This window comes from Camelus bactrianus, chromosome 22 (genome assembly GCF_048773025.1).
Source record: "Camelus bactrianus isolate YW-2024 breed Bactrian camel chromosome 22, ASM4877302v1, whole genome shotgun sequence".
In the NCBI taxonomy this organism is placed as follows: Eukaryota; Metazoa; Chordata; class Mammalia; order Artiodactyla; family Camelidae; genus Camelus; species Camelus bactrianus.
Window position 1 is genome coordinate 29,250,085 of NC_133560.1, and position 14,344 is coordinate 29,264,428.

At 63.0% G+C, this 14,344-nt stretch overlaps 1 protein-coding gene across 5 annotated transcripts in view; it reads left to right on the forward strand.

The window, feature by feature from the left end:
- The window catches only part of ZBTB7A (zinc finger and BTB domain containing 7A), an 18,737-nt gene continuing 4,393 nt past the window's right edge, over nt 1–14,344 (forward strand). The window contains exons 1-2 of one of the 5 annotated variants that reach the window (XM_074351094.1): nt 1–287; nt 9,891–11,173. In XM_074351094.1, coding sequence (XP_074207195.1) covers nt 9,906–11,173 — 1,268 coding nt within the window. In that variant the 5' untranslated portion in view covers nt 1–287; nt 9,891–9,905. Of the gene's footprint in view, nt 288–1,217; nt 1,538–6,079; nt 7,030–7,118; nt 7,629–8,813; nt 9,500–9,890; nt 11,174–14,344 lie in introns of those variants that run through there. The other 4 variants (XM_074351090.1, XM_074351093.1, XM_074351091.1 and 1 more) reach the window with 4 other exon arrangements.

Below are 14,344 nucleotides of genomic sequence, written 5' to 3' on the forward strand. Positions count from 1 at the left end.
TGGGGGGGGCCGGCGGCTGCGGCACCTTTAAGACAAGGGAGGACCCCTCTTGCCCTCGGAGAAACCAGGAAGGGAGTCGCGAGCATCATACGGGGCTTTGGCTGTACTGTACAGTTACTGTAGGGGCAGTGACGCCGCCGCCGGAGCGAGAGAGCGACGAGGGGAGAGCCAGCGAAGGGAGAGCGAGACGCGGACCCCGGAGGCGAGCGGCCGAGGAGCCCAGTCCCAACTCCGGGCCCCGGCCCCGCGCGCCCCGGCCTGGCCCGGCCCCGGCCCGGCCCCGCGAGGTAAGTCAGCGCCCGGCGCGGCCCCCAGCATGGGGTGCAGGGCGGGACGGGCTGGGGGCGCTGCGCCCACCCCTGCCCTCTCTGAAAGGGGCGATTCCGGGAGCCGTGGACGTTCCGCAAGTTTCAGAGGAGGGGGTGGTTGGCAGCTGCCGGGAGGCTGGAGGCGCCCTGGATCCCGAGCGCGGGGAGGGGGTGCTGTCCGGGAGGGGGTATTGGGGGCGAAGTGCAAGGGCTTGTGTGCCAGCAGCCCCCCCGGGTGCATGCTTTTTCGGGGCTCCCAGGCGCGCGGGGAGAGGGGGAGGGGAAGTGGGGCTGCATTGAGGGTGGGGGGTGAGCCGGCGTGGGGAGATAGGGGGGCGCGTCGCGTGCTAAGTTTGCAGCTTGGTACTGGGGGCGCTCTCGCCCCCCGGGGGCCTATTCGCTGCTGCGTGCATACGTTGGAGTTGGCCAGGATTGAGCTCCATGGGGGATGGGGGGGAGGGGGCTGAAAAAACAGGGAGGGGGGCTTTGCAAAGGAGGGGGAAGGGGTGGGGTGTCCGGGTGGGCGGGCGCGACCGCTGGGGCCTCTGGGCGTCGTAGTCCCCCTGCGCTTGCGGCTGGCAGGTGGCAGGCGGCTTGGACTACAAGTCCCAGGTTGCACCGCGCTGGCGGCTCGCCGCGGCCCGCGGGTAGGGGCGGTGCGGAGGAGGGGCGGTGAGCGGCGGGCTGATGAGCCAATGGGCGCCGGCCGATCGCGCGGCGCGGCCTGGGGGCGGGCCCTGCCAGGCCGGGGGCGGGGCCTGGAGCCGGGCTCCCCTTGCCGGGGGCCGGTGGCGGTCCCCGGCTTCCGGCTGCGCGGCCCGCGGGCCGGCCCCCTCCCCGCCCCGGGGCCCCTCCCCGCCTGGTTGTGTAACCGTCCCCAGCCCCCCTCCCCTCAGCCCCCCGCCCCAGGGGGGGGTCACCCACCCGGCGCTCCCCGGGGAGGGCGGCGGCCCGGGCAGCCGCGCGGCGAAGGCGAGCCCGGGGATGCGCGGCCTAGTGCAGACTGGGCCCGGGCGTGGGGGAGGCGGGCGGGCGGGCGGACCCAGATCCGGGGTAATTTGCATCGCCCTCCCCCCAGCCCGGGTGGGGATTGGCCGCCGGCGGCGGGGGGTGGCGCGGGGCCAGGCTCACTGCCGCCTCCCGGCCCCTCGGAGGGAGCCAGCCCAGCCGCAGCCGCCGCCACCGCCGCCGCCGGGGCTGGGCCCCCTCGCCGCTGCCCCGGGAAGGAGGTAGGAGCCCCCGCGCAGGCGGCGCGGCGGGGGCCCGCGGGCCGGGGCGGGGGCCGCGCTCTGCGGCCGGGGCGGGGGAGGGGGCCGCTTCCTGCCCCCGCCCGGGCCTGACTCAGCCCTGGGTGGGGGGACAGGCCTGGCCCCTCTCCCTGCCCTCGCGGCCGCCCGGCCCTGGCCTCCAGGAAGGGGACAGAGAGCACCCTCTCCCCTGCCAGCGCCCCCAAAGCTCGTGACCCCGTCTCCTCTGGCCCAGACCCCCCTTCTTCCCCTTGACGCCACCACCACGTGCGAACCCAGAGCCCGGGCAGAGGAGGGGGTGAGCTGGTGGGATCCGGCCCCTCCCTCGCTCTCCCTCCCTCCCTGGCCTAGGAACCGGCCCCCTCCCCCAGCTCCTGGCCTGGGAACCGGGCAGGGGCCTGAGCTGAGCGCTGGGGCCAGTGCACCCCCGGGCCCAGGCCTTTGCAGGTCCTGGGAAGCACTGCCCGTGCTGGCTGGCTGGCTGGCTGGCTGGTGAGGAAGTCCAGTGGACCGCAGCAAGAGACTGCTGTCCAACCAGGCTTGGGCACCCAGTGGGCGCCCACTAAATGTTTGGGGAGTGCAGCTAGCAATTGGCATGGTGGCAGAGGGAGGTAGGCAACTCCTCTCTCCCCCTAGCCAGGCGGCGGAAGTGAGAGAGGTGTTGGTGCCCCTCCACCGGGTGTGCCCACCTGGCTCACCCATGGGTGGCGGGCTTGGTTTGCTCCCTGCTCCCTGCCAGCTGCCTCCTGGAGCAAGCCTGGCCGGAGAGGGCATCCGGGATTCCATGTCAGCGCCCCCCTGCAACAAGGCCAGGGCGTAACCCTGAGTGTGCCGCTCCCACACTGGGGGGGCCTCCCTAGGACCAGCCGATCACTTCCTATTGGCAGAGTTGGTCTTGGGAGAGGTCGGGGAGTCCAGGCTGGGCCCTGCTGCTGCCCAGGCCCCTAAGGCTCCAGGCACGGGGCATTCTCTGAGGGCCACCCCCGGTGGGGCCTTTTGAGCATACCAGGCCTGGCACTTTTCGACTGGGCTCGGGGCTCTGTTTACCGCCAGCCATCGCTGTGGAGACGGGAGCCTGGGGGAGAAGGGGGGGCAGAAGCCGATGACTGGAAGAGCGAAGCCCTGGGATCCGCATGCCTAATGAAGGAAAGAGGAGCCAACGGGGACACTGAAATTTTAATTCGTGGGTCACTTTGGGGGGGTATTTATTATTCAGTTCTGATTGGCTGCATGGTGGCCAGTCAGCACCCTGGGCTGGGCGGGGAGCCACGTAACTCTCAGCTGCGGGTGGCTACAGGCGGCGGATGCACCCTTTTCTCGGTGTGGAAGACTGAGGCCTGGCAGAGCTCAGGCTTCGTCCAGTGGGGAAGGATCCCAAGGCAGTAACTAGTCCTTGTGTTGGTTTTTTTCCTCCCTTTGTTTTCCCTGGGGCCCTCTGACCCGTAGCTGGTTGGGCCAGTGGCAGTCCCCAGTGCCTTGTGAGGAAACCGAGGCCAGGAGGGGAAGTCAAACCCAGGTGTGGAGCCTCAGCCCTTAGAGCAAGCCTCAGAACGATACTGTGGTGGGCAAGGGAGACTGAGGCCTGGGGAAAGCACAGAGCAGCCCAAGGTCACCCAGCCAGAGTTGGGTCTGACCCTTGTGGTCCTCCCTCCCAGCTCAGGACGCGTCCAAAGTCCTCTCTGTGTCGCAGCCAAGGGGCGCCTGCCCACCTGTCTTCCAGAGGGCCTGGAGGTTGATAGCAGGCACCTGTCAGCCGAATGGAACCTGCCTAAGGCTTATGAAACTCTGCCCAAAGAGGACAGTGAGGCTCAGAGAGGGCCAGCAAGGTGACCAAGGTCACACAGCAGGAGCCTCAGTCCTGCCTCCCACCTTCAGAGGCAGGCCCTTCCCACTGCATCTGAGCTGCAGCCCCGCCCCTTGGCCCCTTGGCCCCTTGGCCCCTGGAGACTGGCAGGGCCCTGGGTTTTACGACCCATCATTCCTGAGGAGACCCAGGTCACCTCACAGAGCCAAGACTCAGAGCCATCCTTTCTGAAGCAGAGCTGGCCTGAGGAGAGAGGCCACTGGGGTTTCAAATGCCGGCCCACTTGCTCTGTGACCTTGGACAAGCCCCGAGGCCTCTCAGAGCCCTTCTGTAAAAGGGGGTTGTAGGGTCCCCCCAGGTGCTGCCTGCAGGTACACCTGTGTCCCCTCTCCTTCCCTCCCTCATGGACGAAGCTCCTGGGTCAGCTTAGGGCCCAGCAGGGATGGGCCCCCACCTGTCACCTTGTGCTCCAGGCACCTGATAGACATAAACCGCCCTGCTACAGCCCTGGGGAGTGAGACCAGAGGAACAGGCTTGGGTGGGGGCCAGTGTGGTCCAGTCTCAGCCTGGCCCTTACCTCCACCTGAGGTCCAGCTAGGGAGGTCACCTCCCACTGCCAACCTCAGTTTTGCCATCAGTACAATGTGGAGATTACCTTTAGCCCAAAAGTGTTGTACAGAGAATTTACTCAGTGATTGCCCAGAAATGTTTGTTGAGTGACTGCTGTGTGGTGTCAGGGCCTGGAGGAGCCCCTCCTGCATCCCTGTCCTCATGCCCTGAGTTCACAGATGTCAGCTGGGCTCCAGCCCTGCCGCAGGCTCCAGCCCTGCCCCAGACCTAAGGCAAACCTCTTCCTTTTCTGAGCCATCATCATGCAGCTCTGAGGAGGCGTGAGAATAAGCTGTCCTCAGCCTCTAGGCCCCCAGGGTAGGGGGATTTAGTCCCAGCTGGTACCTGGGGGCAATGGTGGGGGTGGTGGGGGTGGAGCCCTGGGAGGACTAGTTAGGCAAGATGGAGGCAGACAGACGACCTGCGTTCAAATCTAGCTCTGCTGTGTGACCCTGGGCTAGTTGCTTCCTCTCTCTTTGCCTCGGCTGTCTGACTCGTAAAGTGTGGCAGTGATTGCAGAGCCTGCCTCCCAAAGCTATGAGAATCCATTTTGAGGTGATCAAGACTAGGCCCCCCACCAAGCCCCACTGAGGAGCAGCCCCTGCCCTGTGGGCCTGAGTCCTGAGTTTGGAGCACCAAAGTGCGGAAGGCGCCCTGTGGAGAATCTGGCCACAGGACCAGTCCCTCCATCTGTCCCCCCAGCAGGCTGTGGACGGCCACTCAGTGGAAGCGTCCCCACCCACGCCTTTCTGGTTTGACTGGAAAACAAGGCCAGGTCCCACCTCCCATCAGGATGTGTTTAATGGGAGGGAACTGGCTGGATTTGTAGGCACGGGACCCTGGGCCCCAGTAGGCTGAGCACCCCTTTGTCTGGGGCTTCCAGGCTGAGCCCTCCACTTGCCAGGGTTGGGGGTGGTAGTGCAGGTGTCTCCAGGTGACAAGCATGCCTCAGGGGAGGAAGGGAGCAGTCTGGAGGTAGAGAGGGGCAGGACTCCTAGAGGTCATCCAGGTCTTGGATAAGCAGGTGCAACCTGAGCTGAGGGCAGGGTAGACAGTGATGGGATTCTGTGAAGCCTGGCTTTGGTTACTCCCAGTGACGGGAAGCTCATTCGTCCAACTCCGCCGAGAACGGCTCTTTCTTCGTGGGGCTTCCTCTTGGAACCCGGTCTTGGTGTCAGGGCTGTACTTCCTGGCCCCTGACAGCACTCGGAGTGTGAGAACAGGGTGGGCCTTAACCCCACCCGTGAGTTGGGGGTGAGATGGGATCCCCATGACCTCCTAATCCCCACCCCAGCAGCCTCCCCACACACACTTCCCACTGGGCCCGCAGCCTTCCTGCCTCTGGCCCTTTAAGGCCCGGGCAGGAAGCCCCTCCCCATTTAGGGCAATAAATGGACACGTAAAATGGCCGAGGGCCTGCTTGCTGGTGTCTGACTGGAGTGAGGCCTGTGAGGATAGGCGGGCAGGGGGCAGGCTGACAGCTGGCAGCCAGCAGTCACCCTGAGCCATTGGTGCCCCCCACCCCCCGATCAGGACACTGCATTCCTGTCCCATTAAACCCCGGGCCGGGGACTGGGCCAGGCGGGGATTGGCACCAGGTCAGGGCGGGGCAACCCGTCAGGACCAACCTTGCAACACAGGCTGCCAGGCTGGGAGGGGGTGGGGGTGGCTGGGCGCTGGCCTGGCAGCCACACCTGGGCACCAGACATGCTGTGTGACCTTGGGCCGGCTGCCCACCCTCTCTGGGCCTGGCTTTCCCCTCCAGATGATGGTTCAGCTTCCTCCTGGGGCCCACCACACACTTCCTTGGCACATAGTAGGTGGGAAGGGGGCTGGACTCCCAAAATAATGTTCAGCAGTGAAGTTCAAAGTCCCCCAATTCACAAGGGAGGGGGTAAACAGTCTTGTTGGGCCTTTGGGAACTGGCGCTGGCATACAGTAGGTCCTAGGCCAAAGTTTGTTGAATGGACGATAGTGGGACCCTTTACTACCATTCCAACCCCTGAGGAAAACAGGGAGGTGCTGTGTCTTGGCCAAGGTCACTGAGCTTGGAAGTGGAGGAGCCAGGATTTGGACCCAAGCTGCCATTCCTGGCACACAGTAGGTGTTAGAGGTCCCTTATTTAGTTTCTTTCATTCTCTCCATGAGTGGGGGTGGGGGTGGAAGCCCTTAAGACCTCATTAAGCTGCCCCCATCCCTAGACACTCCTTCAGGAAGGCGTCGTGTGGCAGTTACCTGCCTGCCTCCTGCTGGCCGCCCCTCCTTCCTGAGGAGTATAGCTGGGAGTAGGAGGCCTGGCCCCAGCCCTCACCTTGCTCCTGACCTTGGGGAGTCCCCAGCCTCCTCCTCCCCCTGCCCCTCTCCCAGGCACCCACCCTCAGGCCTTTGTCCTTGCTGTCCGCATGCCCAGGGTACCCTCCTTGCAATCCCGGGGCCCTTCCTGGGCGGCCCCTGCTGCTCCCGGCACCAGGTCAGGACACTTCTGACCTCACCCTGCATCTCCAGCAGTTCAGTGGTGGCAGCTCAGGTCAGAGCATGAGTTCCAACCTGGCCTCTGGTCTGCTGTGGGACCTTACTCTGGTCTCCATCACCTCCCTGACTGAGCCTCTCCTCATCTGTAAAGCCCAGGGCTTTACAGTGGGGAGGGTGAAAAATAAAGGAGCCCAGTTGGTTCTTGAAAGCTCTCAGGCACAGAGGAGGCTCCTGGGAGGGCTGAAAGCAGGCCTGGGTCCCGCTGCCTTGGAAAGTAGGTGCAGCAAGTGACCCTAGGTTAGATTGGAGGTGGGACTGGCACAGTCCCCTGGTACTGGGTGTGCCTGCCAGCCAAGTGGGCGGGACTGGGTGTGGGCTCTCTCCAGCGCATAGCTCTTTGGTCTTTGGTTTGTCCTGTCATTTGCTGCATCCCTACTGTGCGCTGCCCGGGAGAGGACTGGGTGTGGGGGCCTGGGAGCAGCCCAGAGGGAGGAGGACGCCCCACCTCCAGCCCAGGAGGAGCCTGCTGAGGCCTGCCCCTCGGCTGGCCGCCGAGTCAGCACTGAACAGCCCCGGAAATCCCATGGAGGCGAGTGTGGGGGTGGAGCTGTGATGAAAGACGGGGCCCTGGGTGGGTGTGGGCCTGAGCTCAGGGGACCCTGGCCGTTGAGGGTGGGGACCTGGCCAGCGTGGGGGTGGGGCTTCCTGGAGGAGAGAAGTTTCGTTGGCTAGTCATTAGAGGAAACCGCCACGTGTGGGGCCACCTACTAGGTGTCAGGTGCCAGCAGGGCCTCATAAAGCGAGGAAGGGAGCCACAAGCCTCTCATGGTTAGAAGATGCCATGGCGCACAGTGGGTGCTCGTAATCGGTGCTTTTTATTGCCGGGACCCTACCTGATTTCCCTCCCCCACCTCGCACCTTTTGGGGGGGCCCTGAGAGGCCCCGGTGGGGGCAGTGGCCCGACGTGGCAGGCAGGTAGCATGTGTTCCTGGAGAGAGGGCTGGGTCAGGTGTCTGCAGGACCATTTTAGTTTCCAGAGGGAGGGAAGAGGCTGTGGCTTGCTGGGAGGTGTCAGGTGGGGAGGGCAGGGGCCAACCTCTTGCCTCTATCAGCTCCTGGGTCAGCCCTATGGATCAGCCTTGCTGGGCGCCCTTGGCCCAGATTCCAGCTTCTCTGGTGTTCTCGTCTGTAAGTAGGGGATCATGCTACTGTCACGGGGGCTGTCCTTGGCTGGCGTCTCTCCAGGCCTTGCCCTTTGGGGGACGGTCTCTGTTGCTTATTTGGAGAAATAGCAGCCCCAGCTGGGAGAGGACAGGGACGTGACCCTCAGACTCAGCCCAGACTCAAGGGCTGTCCCACACAACAGGCTCTCTGCATGTGGCCTTGCTCAGCTGGCTGGTGGAGACCCAGGCCCAGGGCTTCATCCAGTGCCCCAGACCGGGTACTGGGTTCAAGGCCCGAGCTTGCTCCTTCCCAGCTGGGTGGCTTCCAGCAAGTGGGCACCTGGCAGCTTCATGCTTGAAGTAGGCCTGGTGGGCTGGGTGTTGGTGGGAAGATGGGGTAGAGTGGCCATGGGGAGGGGTGAGTCACCTGGACCAGTTCAAGTCCTGACCTAGAAGCCCTTGGAGACACCTGAGGGACACTGGCAAGCAGGGCCAGGGTGGCCATCTTGGCACATCGGTGGCCTGGATCAGAGGAGGGGGGCAAGAAGGGGCGGAGGCTGGTCTGATCCAGAGTCCCATCTGCCCACTTGCTCCCTGGGGCCGAGGCCAGACGGCAGATGGTGGCAGGGGGTGGAAGCCGCCATAGGGGGCTCCGCCAAGGCTTCCCATGGCCGAGCCTTGGATGGGGTCGCGCCCCCCCATCCTCCTGCTCCCAGCAGCCACATCTGAGTCTCCCCCCGTACCCACTGCGGGCTGGCGGAACAGAGGGGGGGAGCAGAGCAGCTGGTGCGGTCGGCGGGAAAGAGGGCGGGCCTCAGAGAGAGGCGTCCCGGGAAGTGCACTGCCCGCCTGCGCACCACACAAAGGCCTCTGTGTCGGCCCCGCAGCCTGGAGCCCGCTCCCAGGGCAGGCCTGACTCGGGACAGTCCTGCCCTAGCCTTGGGGCTCCCAGACCAACCCCAGCTCCCTTGCCGGGCCAACCGCCTGCATCCCACTAGAGACACAGCGGGAGGGATCAGGGTAGAGCTGAGCTGGGTCACTCAGCTTGGGGTCCCCGGGTCTTTAGGAGGCTGAGAAAGATCTGGTTTGGGCCCTCTCTCCAGAGACATTCGGGGGCTCTGGTTTGAAAGGCTGGCTGGGCCAAGAGGATTGTGGGTTGTGTTGGGTGGCTTAGGGCAGCCGGGGGCTCTCCCCGGAGAGGGTGGAGGGGTGGGGACAGGAGCCAGAGGGTTGCACAAGCGCCCGAGTGGGTGGATGAGTCACAGCCCAGGGGAAGGCGGAAAAAAGGAGGGGGGGAGAGGGGCGGGACAGACAGAGCCCCCCCCGCCCCTGTATTTCCAGTGGCTTCCGCCCATTCAACAGATGGGGAGACTGAGGCCCAGAGTATGGCAGGGCCTTGTCCTGAGCTGAACAGCGCAGGCAGGGTGGCCAGAAGTTGGAGAGGGCTGAGCAGGAGGCCCTCAGCACCCCCACTCTTTGAGGGGGTTCAGCTTCGGTGGGCAGTGGTCCGGTTTCCCTCATTATTCAGTACTAGGGGAGCCACATCCTAGGGGCTCCGCAGAGCAGAAAGGGGTTTGTCCTGCAGAGTCATCACCCCACCCCACTGGGGCACGCCCACAGCCCCAGTGACCCTAACCCTGTCCCTGGGTCTTGGCCTCACCCCTTCCTGCTGACTCAAAGCCCCCCCAGGAGAACTAGGCCTAACCAAGAGGCAGGAGGGAAGGTCAGGGAGGTGAAGGGGCAGGCAGGGATGGATGGCCATTCTGCTTGGATATTGGCTCTTGGGTCAGGTGCAGCCATGGGGCCTTGGGACTCCCTGAGCCCCCTTTTCTCACCTCTGCAGCGGAGATGGTGCTGGCTGTGGGACTGCTGGGTGCTCGGCCACGACAGCGCACAGTGAGTGCTTTATGTCGCTGTGGCCCCCTAGAGAGAGCGTGGGCAGAAGCCTGTGCTCAGATGCATTGGGAAACACCTCGTGTTGGGCATTTATCAAACACCTACTGTGTGCACCTATGCCACTTCAAATCGCCCCTTGGTTGGGCACTCCAGTGGGCCTCCTAGTGAAGGGTGGAGGGTGCTGGTGTTCATCTCTGAAGTGCCCAGTTGGATTTTGTCAGCATAATCTCACATGGATAATGCAGAACCAGACATCGACCATCCTGGTGCAGAGCTGGGAAAACTGAGTCTGGGGGGCAGGGGGGCACTACTTTCCTAGGGTCTTGCACCCCGGCCAGTTGGCTCGGCCCTTCCCCACCCTCATGACCGCTTCTTCCTCCCGGCACTGCAGGTCTCGGCGCGGAAGATGGCCGGCGGCGTGGACGGCCCCATCGGGATCCCGTTCCCCGACCACAGCAGTGACATCCTGAGCGGACTCAACGAGCAGAGGACGCAGGGCCTGCTGTGCGACGTGGTAATTCTGGTGGAGGGCCGCGAGTTCCCCACACACCGCTCGGTGCTGGCTGCCTGCAGCCAGTACTTCAAGAAGCTGTTCACGTCGGGCGCCGTGGTGGACCAGCAGAACGTGTACGAGATCGACTTTGTCAGTGCCGAGGCGCTCACGGCCCTCATGGATTTCGCCTACACGGCCACGCTGACCGTCAGCACGGCCAACGTGGGCGACATCCTCAGCGCCGCCCGCCTACTTGAGATCCCTGCCGTGAGCCACGTCTGCGCCGACCTCCTCGATCGGCAGATCCTGGCGGCTGACGCGGGCGCCGACGCTGGGCAGCTGGACCTCGTAGATCAAATTGATCAACGAAACCTCCTTCGCGCCAAGGAGTACCTCGAGTTCTTCCAGAGCAACCCCATGAATAGCCTGCCTGCCGCCGCTGCTGCCGCCGCTGCCACATTCCCGTGGTCTGCCTTTGGCACATCTGATGATGACCTGGATGCCACCAAGGAGGCTGTGGCTGCTGCAGTGGCTGCTGTGGCTGCTGGCGACTGCAACGGCTTGGACTTCTACGGGCCGGGCCCCCCGGCTGAGCGGCCCCCAGCTGGGGATGGGGATGAGGGCGACAGCAACCCGGGTCTGTGGCCAGAGCGGGACGAGGATGCCCCTGCTGGGGGTCTCTTCCCACCTCCCGTGGCCCCGCCGTCCACCGCCACGCAGAATGGCCACTACAGCCGAGGTGGGGAGGAGGAGGCAGCCTCGCTGTCAGAGGCGGCCCCCGAGCCAGGCGACTCTCCGGGCTTCCTGTCGGGCGCAGCTGAGGGCGAGGACGGGGATGGGGCTGACGCGGACGGGCTGGCGGCCAGCACTCTGCTGCAGCAGATGATGTCGTCTGTGGGCCGGGCTGGGGCAGCGACGGCAGGGGACAGCGACGAAGAGTCGAGGGCTGATGACAAGGGCGTCGTGGACTACTACCTGAAGTACTTCAGCAGTGCCCACGATGGCGACGTCTACCCGGCCTGGTCTCAGAAGGTGGAGAAGAAGATCCGGGCCAAGGCCTTCCAGAAGTGCCCCATCTGTGAGAAGGTCATCCAGGGCGCCGGCAAGCTGCCGCGGCACATCCGGACCCACACAGGCGAGAAGCCCTACGAGTGTAACATCTGCAAAGTCCGATTCACCAGGTGAGCTGGCGCCACCGTGGCGGGGGGTGGCCGGGGGTGGCAGGGGCTTCCTGCCCCGTCACACACACACGTGCCTGTGCGCTTGTAAAACCAGCACTGCCCAGCCCTGCCAGGGTGCCTTCTCCATCAGGGCATCCCTGTGTGCCTGTCGAGAGCCTGTGGGTGGGGGGTGCACAGGCCCTAAACAAGGTGACTACATAAATGTAAAGCGTGCCAGGCGGTGCTGAACCTCATGAGGCTGGAAGGAAGGGCCCAAGGAGTCGCTCTTCTTTTTCTTGGGGTGGTTCTTCCTGTTCCAACTGGAGAATTTGGGCCACGAGAGAGGGCGGCAGCCCCACTGGGAACAGGGAACCCTGGTTATTGTGTCACTTGGGGAACTTGCTTCATTCAGCCAACATTTATGGAGTGCTTACTGGGTACCAGACCCTGTTCTTGAAGTGGAGAAGCAAGCCAAAATCCCCGTGGGGGTGACAGAGCATGCGCGAGATGAAACCACAGAACTGATGGCACTGGTTGGTGGAAAGTGCTTGGGAGGAAAAGAGAGCAGAGCACAGGGCTGGGGGTGGCTGCTCGTGCTGCCTGCTCGTGCTGCCTTAAACAGGGAGGCTTCCCCAGGGGCCGAGACCTGACGGAGGAAAGGGAGGGAGCCGTGGAGAAAGGGAAAGAGAAAGGCAGAGGGAACAGCCAGTGCAAAGGCCCAGAGGCCAGTTCACTTAGGGGATCACTACAGCCAGTGGACGGAAAAGGGCACAGGAGCCACTGGGCTTGGTCCCTGGACAGGAGGAGTTTGAGGCCAGGCTGGGGGTAATTTGTGATTTGGTCTTAAGAGTCCAGAGGTAACTGGCTAGGCCTTGTGGGGCCAGCCTGGTGGGGGTGGGGGGCTGGCATGCAGGGGCCTGGCCAGGCTGGATGACTCAGCACCACCCCCTACCCCCACCCGCCCTGGGGTTCCCCCAGCCACGCCCACCCAGGCTGAAGAAAGAAGCCATTGTCCCAGCTTCTCGGCCCTACCCCAATGGGGACAGGATCTAGGGACTGACCCCCGACCCAGTTTCCCCAGCCCCCTCCCCAGCAGGCCAAGAGAGGAGGGTGTGGCCAGGACTCCAGGGCCCAGGAGTGCCAGGCAGGGGCAAAGGGCAGCTACTGGGAGGAAGGCAGTCTAGTTTCTCCCTTTGGTGAGATTAGGGTGCCAGTGGTCTTGGGGCTACCTCTTCCTCCAGATGGGGGGTCTGGGCTGGCTGTGGGTCCTACCCTCAAGTGTCTCTGGGCCTGGGAAGAACAGCTTGATGGAGGCCCAGCAAGCCAGAGTACCTGTAGGTGACCCCCACTGAACCCTCCCAGGCTCGGTTTCATTCTGAGCTGGAGTTCTCTTGGCCATCCCACCCTAGGGCCGATCCTGTTTGCCAGTCAGGGAAACTGAGGCATAGAGAAGGACACCAGGCCAGGCCCCTTCCTCCAATGCACCCGCCTGGCTCTTCTCTGCCCCCCCACCCAGGGCCCCAGCCCCCACCCCTCCTTCCAGGCTGGGGAGCCCAGGGGCCCCTCTGAGTCACACTAGAGAATTGAGTAAGCAGGGCCTGTGGCGGCCGGGGCTATAATTACCCGGGCCGGGGCTTGAGGTGATGAAACTGGGGCTGCCTCCACCCCCACCCCAACTTGGCGCAGCCCCCAACCCTCTGTGCAACTCGGGGCAAGTCACTTCCCCTCTCTGAGCCTCCAAGCCTCAGCTGGGGAAATCTCTGTTTAGTGCTAGAACAGTCTGAGTCCCTTCCGTCCCCTCCATGAGCTGGCTCCTAGATCTGAGCAGGACAGCTGGGAGACCATGTTAGTGGGCTCTGAGGGAGGCCGGGGGAAGGGGAGCTCCTGGTGATTGCTGCCCCTTGTTAACAGTCCCAATTAATCCAGGGAGTGTTGAGTTCATTGTGGCCTGAGTTCTGTTGGCTCATTTGGAGGTAACAAAGCCAGAGAATAGGCAAGGGTCTTGTTGCAAAGGGCCAGGTCTTGATCCTCAGGACAATAAGGAGCCGTAAGAAGAGTTGGAGCAAGTAGGGACACCAGCTGTGTGGGTGGTGCTAGAGGGAGGGACTTAGAAGAGCCCCAAGGGTGGGAGGCAATTAGGTCTTTGGGGGTTGTGAAAAGCTTCTTGGGGGAGGAAGGGCATTTCAGGTGGGGCTTTGAAGGATGAGTAGGAGTTTGTCAGTCTTGGCACCGAAGAACCTCTCAGTCTGGTGGGCATCAGAAGGAAGAGACCCAGAGTGACTCAGAGGCACACAAAAGGCTGCAGCAAGGGGCAGATCAGATGGTAGCCAGAGCTCTGGAGACCTAGGTCCCTGCTCATGCCCTGTGGAGTCCACAAAGGAATACAGCCCAATCAGTACGGACCAGCTCAGTGCAATGGAAATATCGTGTGAGCCACCTCCGTAATTTTACATTTTTTGGCAGCCACATTTTTAAAAAGTAGAAAGAACAGGTGAAAGTAATTTTAATCAAATTTTACATAATCCATTAGTTCCATTTCAACATGTAATTGATATGCAAAATTATAAATGGAATATTTTACATTGCATTGAGCAAATGAAGTCTTCAGAATCTGGTGTGCCTTTTGCACTTCCTACACATCTCACTTTGGACAGCCAAGGGCTGGGGACAGAGCAGCGACTGGGCCATAGTCAGCCCAGGACTGATATGGTGACCAGCTTTGTGGGCTGGAAGCCCCAGACTGAACCAGGTCCACATTTCTCTGTGGGGTGAGATGGGCAGGGAGGGGCCCTGTAATCACACTCGGTCTGTGCTCTCGAGAAACAAGGTTGTGCCGTGAGGGACCAGGAATGGGGGAGTGGGGGAAGGCCTCTCTGGCAAGGTCGCCTTTGGACTGAAGTTTGTGAAGATCTGGGAGGAAAAAAGTGTTCCAGGTAGCAGGAACAGCATGTTTAAAGGCCCTGAAGTAGGCTTGTGCTTACTGGCATGCGGGGGTGACAGCCAGGGAGCCAGTGTGGCCAGAGCAGAGTGAGCCAGAGGTGAATGGAGACTTGGCAGGAACTTGGGGGATCCCTAGAGTGAGGACTTGGTTACTGCTGTGATCAACTGCCCAGGCTTTTCAGTGACTGAAGGGTTTCCTCGGACATAGGACTTGCAGTGCTAAAACCAGGACAGCTTCACCCTCTCTGTTAC